This window comes from Cygnus atratus, chromosome 13 (assembly GCF_013377495.2).
Source record: "Cygnus atratus isolate AKBS03 ecotype Queensland, Australia chromosome 13, CAtr_DNAZoo_HiC_assembly, whole genome shotgun sequence".
NCBI classification, from domain to species: domain Eukaryota; kingdom Metazoa; phylum Chordata; class Aves; order Anseriformes; family Anatidae; genus Cygnus; species Cygnus atratus.
The window spans coordinates 3,310,679-3,334,438 of NC_066374.1; the positions used below are offsets into that span (position 1 = coordinate 3,310,679).

The 23,760-nt window shown below is 42.9% G+C and overlaps 1 protein-coding gene across 7 annotated transcripts in view; it reads right to left on the reverse strand.

Moving 5' to 3' along the window:
- Positions 1–4,619: 4,619 nt before the first annotated feature.
- Positions 4,620–23,760, reverse strand: part of CAPN6 (calpain 6) — a 61,189-nt gene continuing 42,048 nt past the window's right edge. For 3 of the 7 annotated variants that reach the window (XM_050713399.1, XM_035541708.2, XM_035541712.2), the window contains 7 exons: positions 23,011–23,088; positions 21,586–21,778; positions 18,465–18,587; positions 16,599–16,801; positions 15,826–15,947; positions 8,722–8,858; positions 4,624–8,088 (listed from right to left, as the gene is read on the reverse strand). In XM_050713399.1, the coding sequence (XP_050569356.1) occupies positions 7,906–8,088; positions 8,722–8,858; positions 15,826–15,947; positions 16,599–16,801; positions 18,465–18,587; positions 21,586–21,778; positions 23,011–23,088 (1,039 nt within the window). In that variant the 3' untranslated portion in view covers positions 4,624–7,905. Of the gene's footprint in view, positions 8,089–8,721; positions 8,859–13,477; positions 13,965–15,825; positions 15,948–16,598; positions 16,802–18,464; positions 18,588–21,585; positions 21,779–23,010; positions 23,089–23,760 lie in introns of those variants that run through there. The other 4 variants (XM_035541707.2, XM_035541709.2, XM_035541714.2 and 1 more) reach the window with 4 other exon arrangements.

The following is a 23,760-nucleotide window of genomic DNA, read 5'->3' on the forward strand; positions in this document are numbered from 1 at the left end:
CTGTGCCACCAGAGTATGATGTTATGGAACAGGACTTACCTTCTACAAGCCTGTATTTACCCTCTGCTGCTGAAGCTTCTTGTGTCCACGACAGCAGACAGTCTTTTTATTGCTCTCATTTGGGAAAAGCCACCGAGTGTTGTGACTTTTCAATGTGTTGTGTGTCTGTTGCCCCATGTTTACAAAAAAACAAACAAACAAAAAAACACCCCTTCCTCATGAATATGGAGAGTTACACAGCCACCTTGCCTGCCTCTACCAGCATCTCATAAATCTTTAAAACTGCTTACTGAACACCATTCACTTCAGCTGTTGTATGGCTGCTCAGAGAAAGCAGTCACAAACTCACCTGGCCAGATTTAAAGCAATGCCAGATTTAAAGGTGTATGAGCAACCTCAGCTCCCCTCCTGTGTGTACTGGGAGTCCCTTGTACTGCTGCATGGCTGTCTTACATCCAGTAGCTGCTCTGTCTTAGAAGGGTTCACTGGTATTTGCTAATGGTGGAGGAAGGTGGGGAAGCAGAGGTCCCAGCCGTGCACTGTAGGGGCATGTTAGCTGGCCTTCTCCATCAGACCTCAGCCTGGCCTCTGTGCTAAGTTCCATCTCTCCACTTTGTGCGCGACACACACCAGGATGTTGATGCTTGCTACTTGTTGCCACCAGTCCTGAGAGGACGTCCCAGCTCTGCCAAGGCTGCACCTACCTCCAGGCCCACCTCAAAGGCCTTCTCCAGCCCTGCTGTGGCTCTCGCTCTCACAAGGTGTTGTGCTGGCTGCCTGCCTCACTCAGCCACAGTCCTGCAGCTCCAGCAACTCTTGCTCCCACGCTGCACATCAAGCGGCTTCCCTGATGCTGCTGTGGGTCACCTGGGCAAATGGGGGACAAGCGCAGCAGCGGTGGCACTCACTAAATGCCGGCAGCTCACCAGTCAGGCACACAGGAAACCCTCCCAACAGTACATGCAGCACGGCTAGCAAAGGGCTGCACGTTGGTCTCGTAACACCACATGGCTGTGAGCATGCATGCCAGTGCCTGCATGTGTGCACACAGACATGAGACCCTTATAAAAATTTCTAACACAAACAGAGCTAGCTTCGTGTGTGTGTACATAAAGAAGTATGCAGACCTCTCCCACAGACCCTTATGGGGTCTCTAGCAATTTACATGTATTTTACATGTATGTACACATGCAGGCTGTAGATATATTAAAAAAAAAAAAAAAGGAAAGCCTTAGCTAGCTATATAACACAGCACGCCCTAGCTCTCACACACTATAATACGTCTGCATAGGGAGCACGACAAACAACAGTTGTATCTCCAGTTAGTTATCTGTACTATGTAGTATACATGTATTTTATGAATAGGTATAAAAATGTGCACGCATACATATTTACTATTATGTAATATATCTGTAGCTGACAAGAGCATTTTATATCGTTATATAAGGATCTCTATAGTGTGTGTATATACAATAGAAGTAGCTAGTGAGAGAGTGACAGACACACGGGCGGGGGGACGCTCTCTGTATACACTTACAGCGCTACACATACATACGCTAAAACATATAGTTATAAAAGGCTCTCACAAAGTGAGCGCAATACCATATGTAACTCTCTGGCCCGCCACATATACAATATACACACATTAAATATATACACTTATTCTAGAGTTACACCAAGACAGAGCACACCTTATGTAAGTATATAACTCTTGCTAGCTCTTTACAGCTCTATATAGAACCACAGCGTGCTCTAGCTAGCTACATACACTGTAAGCTACATACACTGTAACATACATATATTAAAAAGTAAACACACATATATATAGAGAGAGAGAGAGCCCTTATGTAAGAGTCTCCCTAGGTGGCTTATATATCTATACCCCTATATTACGATGTGTACCTACATCTGACAATATATGATACATGTGCTATATACTTACATAAATGCTCTGTGTATATATTATACAGTGTACTTTATAGATAATATACCTATACATATAGAAACCATTATATAAATGTTATACTGTCCCCATTGATATATAGCACATGTATTTTATACATACACTGACATATAACTACAGAACGGTATATATTATAGATAGAAAATAAATGCATATAGTTTGCTAAAAGGAGTTTAAAAAAAGCATTTGCGCATATGTGTATATACAGAGATTATAAAATGTTCATCGCTATATGTATACAAGATACTATATAACATTTATAGATTGTTAGAATATGTTACAGAATTATATACATACATGTATCATAGTATCTCATATGTATATATACGCATCAAGACAGATTAAGAAGGGGTGTGTGTGTATGGCCAGACACAAAAAAAAAGGGGGAGGTGGAGGGAACACAGAGTCTCCCTCTCCCCCCCACATGTGTATTGTCATATACATACATATTATGAGAACGACAGAGACCGTTCTATAATCATGTAACACTGTGGCATTCACTATCCTGGTAGGTAATATATAGTTCATACATGCACACACACAAACACCCTGGAGCCTTATATAACGAGGTTAACTCTTTTCATAGCTCTCTCTCCCTCTCAATATTTGTAGAAAATCAATTATAGTTTATATATTTTATACATGTGCACACACCTCTACTCTTATGTAACGCCAGCCATATATATGTGTATGCACATACACCCCATAAAAATGTTCCCTCTCTCTAACTATCTGTATGTAATATAGTACCTATCTTATACATTTTGTATACACAGAGACCCTTCTATAAATATACGACACTGTCTATATATACACATATTTAAAGAGTATAATATACAGTATAAACTAAATAGCATATATTGTTTATTTATATATGTGTGTACCTGTATACACACAAGAGTGCCTCTCTGCTTACACCTACACACACACACACGGGGGGGAGGGAGACACCCTTCTATAATTAATTATGTAACACACTCCATGTGCATTCTATAGGCTAGAGCATGTATATTTGTGTGTATGGATGCATACATATGAATATACACATGTGCACATACAGACTATTTCTCTCTCTAGTCAGCTATATAGAGTGCTAATGTATATTTTATATATGTGTCTGTGCATACAGAGCATTTTATATATGGGGGGCAGAAAAACAGCAAGAGTGTTCTATAACTAATACTCTCACAAGCCATCCTTTTTTTAAATACAGGTGTGCATATATAAATACATACACATATTTCAAAACTTTTATATAAATATACACACACACAGCTCTTTATATAACCACATAACACTATCTACCTTAATAGATACAGAGCCTTAAATAACTATGTAACTTGCTATCCATATAGTATACATTTATATGTATGTTTTACATCTTCAGTGTAATGTGTGTGTATCTATATACATAAATAGAAATGTATATTATATAACACAATAGCTGGAGAGAAGGGGACGTGCTATTTAGTTACAGAAGGGTCTCTGGCTCTCCAGCCATCTATATATATATATATAGGGTATATGTGTGCGTATGTATACCTGTGTATATAAACGTGTGTGTATATATATATATGTACACACACACACATATATATAAAACACACATATAGACAGACATATAGAGACCTTTAAATAGCTGTGTAAAAGTCTTGCTATCGCTATATTATAGATGTATATGTATGCACATGTATGCACAGAACAACCCTTACAGAAGTCTCCAGATGTTGATTGTATAATACCTAATACAAACACATACAAAAGTGTAATATTCATAGGAATTGTATCTAAAAAATATGCATGTCAATGGCTAGAGTGTGGCACAGTTGCAGACGGAGGTGGGGGTCTCTCTCCCTCTCTCTCACCCACCTGTGTGTACATAAATATATATTTAAAAACTGTATGGACGTGCGGGGAACGTTTCGTTCTCAGCCTCCCTGTTCCTGCACAGCCCCCCTGATACCGGCAGCCCCGCGGGGGCCGCCCGCCCGTACCTGCCGCCACCTCCCCGCCTCACGGGGAGCCGCCCGCGATGCCTCCGCGATCCCTCCGGGGCCGCAAGATGGCGGCCGCAGCGCCGCCTGCGGGGCCGTCGCGTAATGGCGGCGGCCCAGGCGTGAGGCGCGGGCGCCCCCCTGCGGCCGGTGGCGGGGCGGGCTCCAGCGGCGAGCCCGAGGCCGACCCACGGCCCCCCGCTGCTCTCGGGTCTCCTCGACCCGCCGGGCCCCGCCGTGGAGCGGGAGAGGCCTCCAGCACTGACTTGGAGCGGCCGCAGGGCCCGTCGCTTCCCTCGGGCGTCGCAGGAGAGCAGGCGGCCCTTACCGCTCGATCCCGCAGTCAGGGGTCGGTCCGGCGAGGACCTGAGGCAAACGGCGAGGTGCCGTGTCGGGGGCGCCTCTTCCAGCCCCAGCACGGCTGCTGCGGGGCCCCACGGCGGTCACCTCGGTCCCCTCCGAGGCGCTCGGCCCGGCCCAACAAGCCGCAGCTGTGAGACGAAGGGGGAGGGGGAAGGGGCAGAGGGGCCAGGGGTGTGTGCCTGGGGCAGGCAGGGGAGAGGTGCGCGTTTCTCTTCCCTGGCAAGCTATAAACGGCGTGGGGGGGGTTCTTTTTCTCTGAAAGTAAATGTTTCATTTCAGAAATTGACACATTTTTGTTTTGTTAACCTTTTATTTAAATCTCTTCATATTGAAAAATAAAGGTTGAAATGAAACATTTTCAGACTATATTTCCCTCCGTTTTAACTGAGGGGGAGGCAGGGGGGCAAAACCCTCTGCTGAAGGTAGCCCAAGTGTATAAAATGCAGCCACCACAAAAGCAAACACCTTCATTTTCCCACTGAAAAATACTACCCAACTCTGGTAACATTTGATCTTATATTCCCCTATCTGTCTGAAAAAGCAATTCTCTTATCTCAAACATACCTCGCTTACCTACCATGTACAGGAGAAGGAGCCCCTAGAGCCAGAGAAGGAGCCCCTAGAGCAGTGGGTGCTGGCCCCTGCCCAGCAGCAGCTCCCCTTTCAACCTGCTCCTGGCCTGGCCTCTCGGGATTGCTGCCATCTCCCACATGCTGGGGGAAAGGGAGCAGTAGATGCCTCTGGAAATCAACAATGCCAGTGCCCAAAGTGGATCAGCTCCTGCTGACGGGCAAATCCTGCCTGCTCCAACTACTTCCAAACATTAATAAATGTAGAAGTACAGAAAATCTTGGTCTCAGCGTTGCTCAGGCGATCCACAGCTACAAGTCTGGGACTGCGCTACCTTCAGGCAAAGCCAAGTTAACAAAGCTCTTTTTCCAGCCTGAGCAGCAGTGGTGTTGTAAGGTCCTCTGCTCCTGTGCTACAGGGATGTCTTGAGCTGACATAATTATCAAGGTCTAAAAATATCCACCTCTACTCACTGCACCGTGACTTCCTGCCTTGTCATCAGCCATACACAACAAAGAATTGCTGGTCAGGCTCTGTCTCACTGATGCTGGGGACAGCTCTCACACAGATGTTGGGACAGGGTGGTGGTGCTGGAAGCCAGAGACCAGAGCTATGGGTCTTGCAACAAACAGCCAAGCGATCCCCCTCGAGCTAGGAGGTGAGATGGCTTTGTGCCCTCAATGAGCTCAGGCAAGCAGTCTCTCTCAGAGACTCCCTACTGCAGCAGGGAGGCATAAGCCTCTGGCTGACTGCAGGCTGAGTTGTTTCACAGAGGGGTAAGCAGCCTGGCCATGCTGGGTACTGGCTTTGACAGGAACCTTCTTCAGGCTGAACACTGACCCAAATCAATCAGCTTGTCAAGCCTCCTTACTGCACCCATCTCATAAGGAACTCTCCCTAGAAAAACGTCTGTCTGAAAAGGGGATTATACAGCATGATCAATTCTGCTCTGCCTTAGCGTGCTCTCCTGCTCACCCTGCTGCCCTATGATTCACTGCATGGGGCTTGAACCCTTCTGAACACCACAGCAAGGTGAGGCCCGCAACAGCTCTGCTGTCCTGGTGCAAGGTGTGTCTGATGGGCTGCAGTCACCCCTCACACCACGCTGCCCAGAGGAAGAGTTACCACGGAATAAAATTGTGTGAGGAAACGTGAGGTAAACAGGTCGTAATGCGGCGGTAGGACAGCCAGACTGAGTTGCAGCTCCCTGTGTGTCTTGCTCGAGGCCTGGTCTGTGTGAGAAACTTCATGCTTTTTTTTTTTAAAGAAATGCACTTTACAATCGTATCTGAGAGTAAGCAACTCTAAAGCCAGGAGTTTACAGAGAATTACACTTGCCTGCGGGGCTGCCAACCACGTGTAGTTCCCAGCTGACAAATGCTCTGAGTGCAAAATGGCTTGAGCCCAAGCTATTTAAAAAGAGAGCTGGAATTAGGTACTTGGTACATGCAACTAAGCTGATGGTGGTATTATATCATTCATAGCCTTACATTCCAGCCCAAACATGTCAGACAAATCATTTTCCTCCCACAGCAATGATCCTTTTGGAGCCCTGAGGAGACTTCAAAACCTTCTGTGAAAACATTAACTCTACTGGGCGGCATTTTATAATTTATAAAAATGGCACAAAATGACTGAAGTGGTTATGAGGTATAGAGAAATCCAAGTTCCCTGGCTGTACAAAAGGCAGAATAGTCAGCTTCACTTTCAAGACCAAAATTTGCAACCATATAAAATCCATTTCTGAGAGGTCTGACACAGTGAGCCTCTTTATACCGCCACAATCACTGCACAGCCTGACAGCACAGAAACAGCTGCCCTGAAGAAACCCTACTGCCAGGCTATATGCAAAAGTTAAAAGGAAGTTTGTACCCAAACCATGCTTTGAAGAAAATCTGAACAATACCTGTCCTCCATCATATGCAAGTTAAGCTTTATCAAAGATGCCAGCTCTATTAGCAATAAACCTATGCAAAATTTCAAGAGAGAAAAACTAATATCTGCCACAGCATGGCATCTTTGTTTGACACACCCATCCTTGTCATGAGCTAATTTTGCCCTCTTTGTATCTGGTGCTACTCATCACATCTAATGAGGCAAAAGGAGCGTTATTCCATTTTAGCATTGTGTGGATTAAACACAGCCTCCTTAGCAAGGGGGCTCCCATTACTGAATTCGTCCTCTGGGCAAAGCCACAGCTGAATTGTGAAATGCCCTTCTCTTGATTAAATATATCAATTCGTGAGTCGCCAGCTTGGGGTAGAGAATATTAAGAGAGCCTCTATGCAGACAAACATATCACTGCGAGACATGCCCCTCTATTTTAATGTTGCCGTGGCATGCCTGGTCTTAAGACCTAATGCCAGAACTCCTTGAGTAATGACATTTTAGCCAAGAAACAGAAATATCTGATCTGTAGCAATAACAGTGAAATTTATCAAAAAAAAATCTCTCTCTATAAAGGGGAAAAATTTCCAATCAAAGCTCAAAAAAAATCCCCCTCCCAGGAGGAGTCTGGCAGTGAACAAGGACTGAGCCATGCGAGTCAACCTTGTGTTCAAAGCACACCAACCTGCTGGCACATGGCCACGGAGATGCAGCCATCCTGCCTCCAGTCCCTCTGCTGAGAGCAGATAGTGACGTGCTGGGAACCTGTGGGAACCATCACGTGTGCTTCCAGCTTACATGTCACAAGCTCCTGAAGGATGCTGTTGGGAAAGATGGTTGTGAGCTCATGTCTTAATGAGCTCATCTGCTGACAGTTAGTTTGGCCCCTCTTTTATTGTGTTTGCTGTATCATGAACATATATATGTATATGCGTAAATATATTTTTTTCCCTTTAAAAGCCTCTCTCCCCATTACCTGTGATAATGGAGAGTTTTAGAGGGCTATTTCTTTTTAAAGCGACTGTGATTATGTGCGACCTTTGCTTCCAAGTCATTCACACAGAAAGCACAGACAAGCCCCCCTGCTGTGAGGTGACAGCTCTGTCTGGTTCTGCAGGGCTCTGGTATTCATAGCTCTACGAGGTCATCGCTGGAAAAAACCTTGACGGTGATGTGACCTGGCACCTCGTCGGCTTCTTGGCTGCCTCTCCCTCGGAGATGCAGAGTCTGGTCTTCTCTGGGGTCACTGGGTGAAGCTGCCAGCAGCGCCTGTCCAAGGAACTGGTCACACAAGATGTTGCTGTTCCACACCTAGAGACAAGGGGACAGAAATAACCCCAGCTGAAGCACTGCTTCTCTTTCACACTTTACTCAAAAGGGTTGTGCTGGAGGAAGGTCACTCTCATTAACCCCTTGGAAGAGAGTGAGGAGGGGGCGTAAATCTAAATTTAGCTAATTGTCTAGTAAGCATGTGGGAAATTCTGGATTTGCATGCTCATTTACATATGCTATGCAAATAAGGAGCTAAATGCAGCTTATTGCTTTCTAGGTCACAGCCTGCCTAGAAGAGGAATAAAAATTACTGGTTTGAACTCATCAGCAGCAAAAAACCTTTACAGTCTGCCTGTCTGTGCCACTCTGCCTGCTTGTGCTCACCTCTGCAGTGTCTACCGTGCTTTTCCTCTGTGTTAGAGCTAGGTCCACTCTGTCAGAGTGCTCCTTAAGTGTCATCAGTCGCTGTTCTATGGAAAAGACCAGGGCTAGAGAATCAGTTGAGCAGCTAAACAGCATCAGGACAGTAAGGGGGGCAGTGGTTCTCACACTTTCATCCTGGTTAACCGTCATGTGAAGGAAGAATCTACACACATCACGCCATTCAGACCAGTGATGGTGTTGTGCTCCCCTGCCTGTCTCTGGCAGCCCGCCCCATGTGGTTTATCTCACCTGGACAATGATGGGACTGTCAATGTTCTTCCTGTAGAAAATCACTTGTGTGTTGAAGACAGCACTGGTAGTATCGTGCTGTACAGGGGACCGCACTTTTTGGTTCTCACACTTGATAAGCACATAGGGATCTGCTCCTAGAACACAGCAGCATGGCCATTAGGACACAGAACGGCAGCTGAGACCCCCAGAAACCCAGTAGGAGCAACGTCCTCCTGTGGCTGGCATCACTGCTAGTAAGCATGGGAACAGAACAGCAGAGCACATCACATCCACACGGCTGGTTTCCTAACTGGCAGGGGTGAAATACGTCATTTACGTCAGTAACAACTGGATGCTCGGAGCTGGAAGCTGAGCACCGTTTACCAAGAAACCAGCTCACTTCTTGGTTGGGATTGCGATCTTCCCACATCCCCCTGCTGTACATCCTCCTGGCTCATCTAACACAGTCTTCCAAGTGAAACTCCCTGACGCTGCTCAAGACATAAGAGCCAAAATGCATCGGCACATATGTAATCTCATTTGTAGTTTGGGCTCCTGGGTCAAAACAGAAGGTCAAAACTTTTTGTCATCCACAATTCCTAAGGAGGACAAGGACAGGAACTGCACAGAGCTGCTTGTAGATCACTGAATACACATCTCAGTGCCTAGCTTGAAAATGCTGTCTACTGCATTCTGATATGAGCATTAATGTTAGGAGGTAATTTTCATGAAGCAGTTGCTCTTCCAAAAAAAATAAAATATTGTCAAAACCCATAGGAGTGCACTGGTTGCAACAACATTTTCTGTAGGAAACTGTCAAAGCGAGTCCTCCACAGTTTCTCATTTAATTCCCATGAACCTGATAAAATTTCTTTGGTTCTGTCATTTGGGTCTATGTTATTTTAAATTTTAAATTACCATAATATATTTGTATCTATCATAGGTCCAGTTAATATTTTAAATTACACTTTAATCATATGTAACCCACTGAGAAAAGTCTACATTCTAGAAATTTCTAGAAAAAAAATCTAGAAATTCTTTGTTGTTTTTACATTGAACATTTCCAGTTTGTTATAAATGATGTTTTCTTTCCATTCCAATGGGGAGCAAGAACTGATCTGGAAGAAAACTTGCCTTTACCCTGGAATGGAACAGACCACTCCACTTTCTAATTAACTTTAATTAAACACAGGCACTACATTTTTTTTTTTTATTTATTTCAACACAAGTATTTCTATCTATTCCTAGTGTTAACAACAGCATATCTATTTTTCCCACCCCTTTCTACTTTTGTGATATGGATTTTAAATAAAGTAACTGAGTGTGTGTAAGTGCAAGTCAGACTCGTGATTGTTTCTTACACACGTTTTATGCCCCATCTACTTGAAAATGCCACCACTGGAATGACAGCCATACGGCAGCGTGATTTTAAGGCAGCTTTCATTTTTAAACAATTCATTCCCTGTATGATTTTCCTCAAATGCATCACTCGTTTACAGGAACAGATACTAACATCTCACACAAGCACATAACACAACCACATAACAGCTACATCCAAAACAGAAGAAGCTCCTTCCACTGATGAGAAAGAAAAAGATTTTTCCATATGTTGCGCTGTGATTACACCTGGCCAGACACGTGGAGGCCTGTTACCCTGACAACATATCACACTTCCTACAGCAGGTAGCGATGCATTGGCTTTTCTGATAGGCAATTACTTTCTGTGTCACTGAACGTGTGGATTTAGCTCTGGGGCACAAGGCAGCACCACGCTGTGTAATCAGTGATGGAAGAGCTCCACCCTTTGCAAAGAGATTTGGAAAATAGATCTGAATAAAATGGGGTCCTGCATGAGACAGCCACAGGCTAAGAGCAAAGCAACATCTGATTATTAACAGTAATCAAGAGACACAGAGGATAAAAAGTGGTGGGGAAAGTGGTGGGCTTTAAGAGCTAACAGGTGAATTTGCTGGACCGAGAAACTACTAATGAAGGGACTTATAAAGGAAAAGGAAAGATAATGTTTAAAAGAAACGTTTAAATTCTCAGAACAAGCTCGAAAAAAAGAGGGAGGTAGAAGAGGGAATGGTACACGAATGGTACCTGCACAGCATGCCCTCATGATCACATTGCTGAACGGCCAGTTGTACTAGGAGGACTGGCTTCAAGCCCAGAAGAAGTGAGAAATGGGAGAGCTGCACATGTGGGATGGAACAAGAGGTGTTCTCAGCCACAGTTGGTTCAGTACTTTGCAGCTCCGTGCCTGGTTTATTTACAGGACGATGACAGTGCAGAAAGGGCTACTAATGTGGAAAAGCAATATCCTAGCATTCACCATAAGCTGAGCAGGGAAACAACTGGAGCTGCTACTCTGGCAACTATTCTGGCAGAGAAAGGAGGACTCGGTTCAGTTCTCAGTTACACGTGATTCAAGCTACGCCATGAGCACCACAAGGTGCATGAACAGCACCTGCATAAACAGCTGTTCCATCTTTCTCGTACAGCCACGATGCTGTATTGGGAAGTTGTAGGGAAGAACAGCACAAGAAAAAGCTGAAATCTGTGAAGACCAGAAACACATGAGCAGTAATGACAGCTGTCCTAACATTTCTAAGACTTAAAGAAATCTATGCACAGTTATCTAAGGCTAACATATTTTTTGGCAGGGAGGGAAGGGGAAGATTTGGACTAAAGATCTAACATCCACATCATTCAGCACTGTACAAAACACAAAAGGCTTTCTGGAGAAAAAGTTCTCATAGACGTTCCTGCTCTTCTCCAGACAGACTGCTCCTACGGGTATATCAAGCACGATGACAAACCCAGTCACTAGAAAAAGACGTGCGCCAAACACAGCAGACAGTGCTAAGACATGAGGGCTGCCTTGAAAATTACAACAGGTTGTTCTGCCTTCTGCAGCTGAGTCCTTTTTCAGGTGATGCCTTTTAGCTTCTCCTGCAGTACTGATAATAAATGAGAATATTTCCTCCGGTATCAGCAAATTCCCTCCCTCCCTCCTCCATTTTCTCTCCCTTTCCTTTCTTATGCTTTTGCTGAATATTTACCAGCTGCTTTTTGCCCTCTCCTTCCTTCTATTTCTCAGACTGTTCCCAGGGCAACTGCCACTAAAGGCACCAGATACTCCCTTTACCAGGAATGTTATTTACCAGGGATCACAATACCTAGTTTAGAAAAGAAATAGCGAAATGCAATTACACGTGTGAATTCAGCATGGAATTCCAGTGGAAAGACTTAATGCAAAAAATGATTTGTTCTGGAAGATAAACTGTTAGGAAAAGAGTGTGACAGACAGTAGCAAGAGCAATTTTTAAAACAGACTTGGGAATGTGAGAGAGAAGAAGTGCACAGCACTTCCCCATCTTCTTGCAAACCTGCCACCATACTTGGCTCGCAGATAGCTGGATCAGCTTCAGCACAAGCTAACTCAGAGAGAGGTACTTCAAGAGAAGCAGCCAATATGCACTGATTCTAGACAGCTAGATTCATCTGTTACTCTTGTCAACAGCAAGCTATCCGTTACTTTTTCCAGACGGCACAATGGATCACAGACAGCAGCAAGGAAGAACTTTCAAATAAACATTTAAAATAGAGATTAAACAGCCTTCCTCTGGCAGGGAGCAGGGTTCTGATGACAACCAGTTCATGAGCCAGGCTGGGTGTGTACTTGCTATGCAATCTTCATTCTCCTCCTGGAGTTGCTCAGAAAGTTGTGTGCAACTCTCAGATGACAGCGACGGGCTTATGTGATGAACAGTTCATTTAAGTCTAAGATCCCTCTATCCAAGATACACCAACAAAAGGTGTTTGGGTTCCTCTTACTTTACACAGCCACATACACCGGTGTCAGAGTATAGAGATATCCTGGTGTTTTCAGGACAGTTTGTCACAGAAATGTAATGATGTGTCTCAGCTCTCACAGGCTCTGCAAAGAAACATACCTTCCTTCATTATCATCAAGTTCTGTCTTCTCTTTGTGCTAAGGGACGATAGCGATGCTTCACACAAATCAAGCAGGGAGCTGGACAAGGGGGAATACCGCTGACTGATGACAGACTGAGCAGAAGAAAAGCAGCAGCTTGAGAGCTGAGATGCTGCAGATCAGTAGATTGAGAAATCAAGAAACCCTTGTGAAAAGCACGGTGGGGATAATCTGACACAGCAGCTCACATGGAAACAAGTTGCTATCAACCTTTGCAGCCAGAAAATGAGTAACCTGTGTGTGAGGCCCTCTTCACAGCAAAGACTACCAGTTAATCTACCCATTTTCTACTTGAATAAACATTGACTGTGCCTAACCTGAAGGGAAACCTCTCCTTGTCGCTCCCAATGGGAGTTGCCATGTGGCCTTTTCCCTCATCTCACAGAACCAATTAGACAGGAGGCTGCTGCTGATTTTTAAGTCAAGTTCACATCAGGACATGCTCCTGGTGGCAGGTAAAGCTGCAATTTGGTAACTACCCACGTGACTGAGGTCTAAACTCGCTTGTGAGATAGCTGATTTGAGATCCCAATGCAAATAAGTCTTTTTTGAATACCTGGCTGCTATTTCTCCTTGAGATAAGCATGGGAAAGCGTCCAGACATGGATTCAGAAAAACCAGAGAGAAAGAAGCCAAGGAGATGAGAGATGACAATGAATTGAATTCTTTTGTGGCAGTATTAGGAAACAATCTCAGAATATGCGATATTTAACGTCACACATTAACACATCACTTCCTAGTGTGTATTTACAACCCAGCCATAAAGTGTGCTTCGGTGAATTTCTATATACAATATTTTTAATCTAAAATACAAACAAACAAACAACAACAACAAAAAACACCAAAGATGAGAAATGTGCCATATCCAGCTTTTCACATTACCAAAAAATGGACACTAGTATCAATCAGGAACTTTGCCAAGCTTCCCAGCAAGGCGCCCTTAGAAGGCAGAGTGCCAGCTATGGGTGTTAGCCTTGTCACTGCACAGCTTGCTTTTATTGTGTAGCACAAATGTGCACATTTGGCTTCACGATTTTCTTATTTATGCACTCTACCAACTCCATTTGTCTAAAGCTGCTATAAGAAGTGCCATTCTGTAAAACAATCTATGAATGTACCCTGTGAGACGGAGATACTTATAGAAAAAACAATGCTGGTAAGAAACATGCAGAAGAACTCAAGACAACAGGGAAGCTGCTGGAGTGAATCATCTCTGCTTTCCTTCAGTGCCTTATGAACAGATGAGATTTGGTACCACAGACTGAAAAGAAATAAAAAAGCTTTTACTAAAAGCTTTCCATTGACACAAAAGGAAAATATTTTAACTTTGCTGGTGAAGATTTACTCAAAGACAAACAATAAGATACATTTAGGTTTTGTGTTCGAATTTTGCTTATATTTAAAGAGAACATCTGTGAGTCCATTTCCTATGTACAGTTCTTCCCACAACAGGTTACATGTTCAGTTTTGTCAGGGTAATTATAAGTCCAGCACTGGGTGCTGAAGATGCTTCTGCTCAACCTGAACATGTGTGGTAGCACTGAGTCCTAAAGGTATTTGGGTGTGTGCTGTACTTTAGAGTATCTCTTACACGTTGTTTTTAAGTTTCATTTGTATATTCCTGAGCTCTGTGTCACAATGCACCTGATCCAACAATGTTCTCCGGGACAAAGCTTGCTCTTTGGCAGCTGTAGGCAATCATTTTGAATGATCTTGTCAAGATTGTAATTGTGCTAAAGATTGCGAAATGCTAAGGGAGGAGAATTGGCTTTTATTGCTTGATCGCAGGGAATGTTAGAGAAAAATGTTCAAGGAATTTTAAACAGAGAAAAAAAATCCTTAAAAATGAAAATGTCCTTCTCAGGGCAAGAACAAGAACACACTGCCTTTTTTCAAAGCACTGCTCTGCTATTTCCTTCACGGATAGCCCCTTCAGTCTCATCCACCCATCCTGACTTTCTGAGAATGTGGAATTACAGGGCTTATTTAATTGAGGTGTTTGTATCTCATATTTTTCAAGAGAAGTAACTAGAAAAATGAACTGAAGCAATTCCTACGTCTCTTCCCTCTAACATTCCTGTCCCCTGAAGAGACAAACAGAGTTAACATAAAGGGTCTTGCACAGTGAAAAGTGGATTCACTCACTCTTCGGTTGGTGCAAAGAACAACTATGAAAATGAAACTGCAACCAAATCGTAGCCATCTGGTAGGAGAAATTTTACAGCTGCTTCACGAGACTGAAGATGAACAGTACTACAGGTCTAAGTCTAATGACTTCTCTACCACAAGGAGTTAACGAAACTGAGTTCCACATCTTAAAGTAAAGAGAGATGAATAGTTATCTGGAGCAAACACAGCCAATGTTCCAGCAAACTCTTCGGTTTCCTATTCCAAGTTTACTGTAGTATCTCTGCCCCTTTGCTTTCCCTCCTATCAATCACTTACTGCTGGATGTGTCTGGCTTTTTCTATTCCACCGGTCATGGAAAGTGAAGGATGACATACGGAGAGAGTGGGAGTAGAAAATGAGGAAGCAAATAACAACTGGACAAGTTTCCAAATTAACTGTCAACATCAAGTGCCATAAAGACATTTTAGTGTTCTTATTTCAGGATATTTCCTTTGACATGTAGACAGACAGTCCAGCACATGTTATTTAACCTCTCCCTCTCTTAGTTTACCTAACTGGAAAGGGTTATTTGAATACCATAATTTCTTCCCTGAAGTGCTATTATGCCTACGGTAATGAAGAGCAAAGTGCTCTGAAGGCCATGAAATACACCATAAGAGTCTGCGCTATTCAGCTGTCTCCCTGCATGTTTTAAACTTAGAAAACAGATGTCCCTGAAAGGCCAATTTCTTACCAACCTCTACAAAAAGCTTCTCACAAGAGTCTCGCTACTATTATTGCTCTTGACCAGCATAGATGACACATGACTCTTGCTGTTTTACATCATCTTATTAATCCAAGCTCTCCTTTTGAGAAGATTTTACAACGAGTTGCAAAAAAATCCCACAAACCTTCAGTTTGTTTGGATAACTTCTAAGTGCTTACACATCGACTTAGGTCAGTTTTGTAGGACTGAAGAAGCCCTTTCCACTCTAGACTCGCTTTACACTTACCACCTGATCTATCTTGCTTCTGTAAACCTTCTGCAGAGTGAATTTTGATTTGGGTGATTCTCCGTGGATAGCCACAAAGAAGACTCCAACATGTCATTTTAGGTTTATCTGCTGTCAGCTCTCTGAAAAATCAAAGCAAAGCAATTGAAGCAATGAATGTCAAGCAAACTATCAATGGTTGCATAATTTTGGCCTTTTCAGAACCTGAGATTTGTTCGAGTTTGTTATACAGAAATAACACTTACAAAAATAAAATCAAAGTAAACCAAATGTATAGCATCCCTTGCATAACAGCTCCACAAAAGTAGCAGGAAAAAAAAAAATCTGAAACATGGAAAAAAATATCAAAGCAAGACAGATGTTCAGTGGGCCTGATTTCAGCAAGCAGTAGTTCTGCCTTCACAAATAACCCCTAGTTTCAAATGAGATTGGTTAAAGACAAATAGTATCAACTGTACCAACAACAACCAGTGCTCAGGGTTCTGATCTAGAACTTGAGGCAACTACAGAAACCCAACTAAAAGGTCAGAAGTCCCAGACTCAGTTGTCCTTGGGTCTCTAAGCAAAAATGTCCTGAGCACACACAAATCCCAGTGAGCCATCTGGAGATTCTTGGAGGTGACCCTGACCATCTCAAAGGCCTACTTCTGGAGTTGCGCAGTGATACCTGCTAGTGAGTCAAGGACATTTGAGGGCAACCAGGCAGCCATTTCCGAGGAGGTGCAGCCAATATAGGCGAAGGAAGATCTCACACAGCTGTGAGTGCAAAGTACCTGAGTTTTGACGGCACATCTGTGAAGAGTCTCAGGATAAACTTGGTAGTGATGCCAGGAAGATATGTAGTTGGGATAAGGACGTAGCGGCCTTGCTTAAGGATCCTTTTCAAGAACACGGTGCGTGTGTTGATATATGGAGATGTGGCCACTCTCTCCTGCACGGTCAGCTTGTGTAGTCGATAGCTTCTGTTATCCTCTACCTACAGCCACAGAGCAGTAAAGGGATTGATTGAAGGAGGGATTATCAAGAGACAGCAGGCAGGATTTTCCTTGCATAGCACACAGCCTTTTATGGGCAGAAAAGACAACGTACCGTAAAGGCAAATCGTTTAACCACTGAAGCTGTCACATGGACATGGTCCTGATGGGCAACCGAGTGCTCCAACTGCTAGCCCACACAGGCTCCCAAGCAGTGCTTTTCTGCACTTCACCATATTGGTGTATACATGTATATACCTAAGTGGAGCTGAGAGTTTGGGACAGGCAAAGACATACACCCACTAGCAGAGACATAATGCTACTGCAGAGTTTTGAATATTTGCAGAGATGCACACACACTCCAAAGACTCCATCTGCTAAGCTACACTGCCATCTTAGAGGAGGATGAGATTCATCCGCCTACTTTCTCTAGCTTGTAGTACTCCACATGTGAGACAGAGCATTCCAGCCCTACATAGCAGGCTCTTAATCTAGAGCATCTGAACTGATGCACACAGCCATATTTTCACCCTCTATTAACACCCTCTTCAGGCAACTAATGTTTGCCACAGCACAGTTAAAACATGAACCTATTCTCCTGTGAGCAATGGCCACCCTATATTCTTTTGCGGTATTTTGTCTTCTGATTATTTAGGCCATGGTCTTATGAAGACCCTTAGCCATGCTAATGAGTCTGGTGGTTTAGAACTTTTCTGAAATAGCAAATTATTGAACAGAAATAAAAGATAGAGTACTGACATTTTTCCAAAGATGCAATTTCTTTTCTAAGCCTTCCTAGTAATTAGATAGAAGGCTAGACATGACAAAGGCATAGGTAGATTATTCTACTTTCTGTACCAACACTTATCAATATTATCTGCTTAACAGGTGATTGTCAAACATGTGAGCGTGGTACAGATGTCAACAGCTCCAACTGACTTTAAAAATTACTGTTTTCTGACGTAGGGCCATAATCTCAGTGCAACCCCACTAGTTAGAGAAAGAGGTTACAAAATAATCCCACTCCACAATGAAAAAGCAGACACATGGCAGTTTCTCTTGCTTTCCTGCTTCTTTTGGTTCTTGTGTTTTCATTTTACACAATTTGCCCTGTGAGTGCAATTAAATTAGTGTTTGGGATCCCTTTGGCTCCCTTTCACATATGCTCATTTCCTACTCACCACTCCAGCTTCTGAAATCACTCTTGATTCTTTTGGCCTTTCTGAGTCAGAAAAGAAAAACTGCAGACTTTTAAAACTCATTCACTTGGCTGTATTTGCTGATGAAATTCAGGCAGGAGCCTCCAGCCAGAGGAGAAATAAAACCCCCGTGTATCGAGAGTTAATATTATTTTTATGAAAATACGGTCTGTCTCCTCAAAGCTTGGAATAAGGAAAAGCACTTAAAATTCTTTTGCAATAGGGAACAATGATTTATGTTCCTTTAGTTCAAATACAGTTTGAATTAAACTAAATTTAATATAGTTCAGATAGTCTGTCTAATGTCAGCTCTGGTGACAACGCAGTATACATGCAAAGCCCATGTGGAGAGGAGAGCCAGACCCTTCCGTGATAATCATGCCTCTATCTGCCAAATACCTCATTTGCCAGAATGAAGCCAGATTGCTGAGCAAACTCTGAACCAGTACTGCAGATGGCTGCCTACCTTGAATATTTCAAAGCCAATTATGATGTTTTCTCCTTTCCCTTCTTTCTTGTACCTGCGCCGATCCTCCTGTTGTAATGAGACCAACAGTTTGTCCTCCGTCTTCTTAACATCAAAGATGTACTAGTACCAGAGAGAAGAGGGTAAGCTGTTAATTCCTTAGGAGACTAAAAATAAAGCCATCACCAAGGAAATATATACGTACAAAGGAAGCAACTGAAAATACATTTGTGGGTGGGAGGAAAGTTCTGCATAACAGATATTTTCAGCAATTCACAGCTGAAAATTAATACTATAATAATAATAATAATAAATAATTAAAAAACAACAAAGAAAAAAACCAGGTAAATCGCCTAACAGGACAGCATGAGACAATATTACAAAATAACTGTTGAGGCAGCAGAAGAGAACAGCTGCTGTGAAAGCAAAAGACTATCTTTTATTTAGATATACATAAATCAGAAGTTAGATAAAAAATTAAATCGACAGACTCCAGATAGGGTCTTCGATCATTCTGAATTCTTCTTTCAACTTGCATATCTAACCAGGGCCAGTGACTTTCAAATATCGTCCTTATGAGTGACCTGCAAACGTAGGAGTCTTCCAAATACTAGTAATTTTTTTCCCTGAATCTACTCTATCTAAGAATTAAACATGCAAATTCACTCACTCTTAGAGACTCATTTGGATTTTACTTCTTTCTTGCATACAGGGGGGCAAATCGAAGTTGTTAGAAGCAGTGGAAGGGAAAAGGGTGGTATTTATGCCAAATATAGGCAGATGCTGTTCAATCTAACTAAATTTCCATTCTCAAATACTTTTGAATGTGATGCAAATAAATAAAAGCATAAAACTGCAGTGGTGCACACCTGGGTACTACGTACACCGCACACCCTGATTTTTTAAGCTGAAATTCTCTGACTAGCATGGAGAGAAATCTCATCAGTGGTTCAACTCCCTGGTCCTCCAAGAGCTGCTGAAATCCTCTCTGAGCTCTGCTCTGAGATAGGTACTGAGATTGCCTTGGTTACTGTTGTGGAATGATCCCCTGTAATGACTTCACATCCCTCTGTGGTTAGAGCTCTGCAGAATAAGGCACCATCCTTCCCATTTCTCACCACTAACCCTCATCATCTCAGGCAGTTTCACACACACACACAGAGGAAGCACTGTCCTCTGCCAGCATGGGCTGAAGCACAGCCATTTTGGAAAGAAAATCAATACCTTCCCAAGCCTCTGGGCTTCATTAATTGTTCCTAGGATGTACAGTCCAGATCAGCCTCTTATACACCTACTGCCTGCTATTGTGAGCTGGCTGTTACATGGTGCAAACTCAATGCTTGTACACTTATTTGTGTGCTGTATTAACACTGAGGCAGAGAAAGCACAGGACCCTGTAAGAGAAAGTCCTAGGGGCTGTAAAGAGCCTCTGCAGCACGAATCAAAAATTTCAGATAAAAACATGCAGCAACATACAGTACATTTTTATTCTTGTCCCTTGTTGAACTGTATGCAGTGTTATCTTGTCAGACAGCCCAGGATGTCCCAGAGCAAATGGAGGTGTGGAAATGGAGATGTGATAGTGCAAGAGAGCTCTCCTGGTCAGATGAGAGGTGTGCAACTGTGATTATCTTTCATCTGATGACATTTCAGCTGTCCTAAGGGGTAGCAACCTGAAAATCAACAGGTGGCTGTAGGAATACATTTATACTTGGCTTAAATTCTCTTATTTTAATAGGAATGGAAGTGTCACAGTTTCTCTCGGTACAGATGAACTTCAAGGAGGCTTCAATGTCAGTCAGGGAGAGGGAGAACAGATAGATGTGAGACCATCAAAAAGTGCTCCCAACGGAAGCCTTTGGGTACACCTGAACTCCCTTGGGGAGCCTTTACGCAACCCCACACACAACAGGACTCTGAGCCTTCTCTCTTTCCAAACAACCCTAAACATAACCCTAACTGTAACACTAAGCCTAACCTTAGGGTGCCTTACATTTGCCATAGTTATTTATAATGGCCCCAAGGTAACACAAGTGTGTTCCAGCACTGCTATTAAGAGCCTTTTAATCAACCAGCCTGAAGACAACTGGAATAAAAACTTCCATTGCATCAGGCACTGTACTCAGCCATAACATGTATATTTTGTTCTCTGTGGCAGCTAAACACTTACAAATGAGACCCAGACAAGCACCTGAAATACGTCCAGAATCATACATGGGAATATCTGAACAAAATCACCTTCTGGAAAGGAGGCACTGACATAAGACAGAGGAGTAAATAACTGCTTCTCCATCTACACGAAAATGACAGGATGAGTTTGGAGTCTGAGATTGCTCCCAGTCTAAACAGCAAAGGCTGCAGTTCTCCAATATCCTGCTATGAAAATTCAGGGGTGCTGACAGAAACTTCCCATAAGTGCAGAGAAGCAGACAAAGGAACATCTTTAATGAATCTAAGATATGCAGTGAGTTACGAGAGAACAGAAAGGTCAATTTTCAAAATAATAACTAAAGCAGTAGGTGCCGGATCTCACTGACAGCCAGGGTTTTATGTCTGAATTTCCATGCACTGAGTTGAAAATATACCCCCACTGAGAGGGGAAGGAAAGTGAGAAATTACATAAGAATGGATGAAGAGAGAACCTGAATAGCTTAAAAGTTACGGGTAGGATGAGACAAAGAAAGGGTTTTTTTGTAATATTGATGAGAGGGTGGGCTTGGCAAAGAAACTAGGTATTTTGAGAAACTTAGATGAATCCAAAGGGATACTAACTAGCTATAGTGGATGAAATCATCGAGATGTTTAAGGATGTTAAGGGGATGGAGTTCTGTCAGTAGAAAAATAGACCCTGCTATCTAGAACTGGGAAACAAAGAAGTCCAGGCAGGACTTCACTAATTCTGGCATGCCTGACTCATCAGTCCTAAACAAGTACCTAAACTTCTGAAAGGTTTCACAGAACTCACTGAAACACACAGGGAGCCAGCATACTCCCAGAGAACAGACACTTGCAATGAGGCTTCTGTTAAGTAGCCATTGCTGACTCCTGAATGGGGTGGATCATTCAAGAACCCTAGTTAAAGTGCATATACTTCAATACTGTACAAAATAGAGACTCCCACCTGGGGATTCTGAAGGAAGGTCTTGTTATCAAAGCATCCACCACAGCGATTTAGCAGGGGCTCTGAATTCTTTGCCCAAGCCCCGTGCATCATTTTCTTCTCCCAGGTCTTGTGGATACTAAAGTAGGAAGTATTCACAATTCGGCAGATGTCCACATCAGTGAAATTCTTACACCAGTCCTCAAACGTCATCCTATTCCACAGGACACCAAGAAAATCATGTTTTGTTTTGTGTGTTTTTGTTTTTTTAATAATCAATGCTATTCACCCAAAGAGCCAAAATAACACATGAAATCCTATGGTAATTTAAAAGTAGGCATTGCTCGACTTTCCAGTGGGCAAACTGATTCACTAGAAACCTCTCCATGTGGAAATATTTGTGAAGCCACAATCACACTACTTTAGAACTGAATTAAAAAAACTGTCACCTCAGGGTGTTTGGTCAGCTCTGGATTTGTTCAGTTGCAGGACCTGAGCCTAAAGGAAAGGTTGTATCTAGCAGTCTGGATTTGATAGCTTACATCTTGCAATGGCAGAAGAGATCACCTGCAACCAAAGCACAATCCACTCCTCAAGAACATTATTACAGTCCTTCTTGTTACACCTATCTCTGAACATGACTCAAATGTGAGTACTCTGGACATAGTTTTTATTTAGCACCATCTCAATGCTATAGCCTGTGCCTGCCATGGTAACAGACCAGGCTACAAGTAAAAAAACATTTGCTCCCTCTTTGTAAAAGAGAACAGCTTGGTATCTGTGGACTACTATAGTTTCCTGGCTTATTAATGGCCCAGGACCAAACCCTACAGGTGGCTTCTGGTTGCTGGTTCTGACAAAGCCAAGGAAACTGAAGACTTTCCACACTGCGCCTGACTAGCAGTTCTGCTGAAGACATTGCTGGAATGCCTTGTTGGATCCAAGCAGGGTGGAAACAGAGTTCTAGAATTTCTGTAGAAAATGAACACACCTTTTCCACATGCTGGAAAACACTGACAAACACCGAAATTCACTTGCTGCAATTGTATTTACAGATACCTCAGTCATGGTTGCCCTAGAAATCCTACACAGCAGTCAGTAAACAGAATTGATAACGTGTTCAATATTTGGCGTTCTGTCTGTAAATCAGCACGTGTTATTTTGGATTATGAGTGACTGTCATAAATATATATAACAGATTTTGAATGTGTTCAAAACTCACATTTACTGAGAACAACTCATTTTATTCATCTAGTTTTTAATCCGTTTTTTTCCTGTTCTTCTCTGTCATCATTTGAGAGCTTAAAAGAAACAGACCTCATGCCGGGACTGGATAATGCATTATCCATTTGGAAAAGTTGTTTTTGAAGCTGATAAATCACAGAGGTAATGACAATTTCTCATTGTAGCCATTATCTGCAAATTCTCCACATGACTCCCACTCACCAGAACTCCCCATCATTCTCAACAGTGAGTCCCAAGCTCTTACGTTCTGCATTGCTGACTTTCTTCCATTCTTCAGAGCTAGAAGGCAAAACCAAAACAACAACAACAAAGATGTAGTGAACGAAAGTAAATACTCTCATCTGAAAGAATAATCGCAAGTAGAATTCTCTCATGGCCTCTTTTTATAAAGGTAACATTGGAATATTAAAAGGGTAGATGATATTCAGGAAAAAAAAAAAAGGTGTGTGGCTTACATAAGGAGTTTAAAAACATTAATTGATTTGAAAGCTACTTTAAAAAAGGAGGTGAATGGCAATTGGCACAACTAGAGCAGAACTTTATCGATTTCTTTTGTCACACTCTCCCTTAGGACCATGTCCTGGTTTCAGTTAGGACAGAGTTAATTTTCCTCCTAGTAGCTGGCAGGGTGCTATGTTTTGGATTAGAATGAGAAGAGCGCTGATAACATGCTGATGTTTTAATTGTTGTAGAGCAGTGCTTACACCAAGCCAAGGACTTTTCAGCTTCTCGCTCTGTCCTACTAGTGAGCAGGCTAGGGATGCAGCAGGAGCTGGGAGGGGACAGACCCAGGACAGCTGACCCAAACTGGCCAAAGGGGTATTCCATACCATCTGGCGTCATGCTGAACAATATATAGGGGTGGCTAGCCGGGGTGGGGGGCCGGCTGCTCGGGGATAGGCTGGGCATCGGTCAACGGATGGTGAGCAATTGCATTGTGCATCACTTATT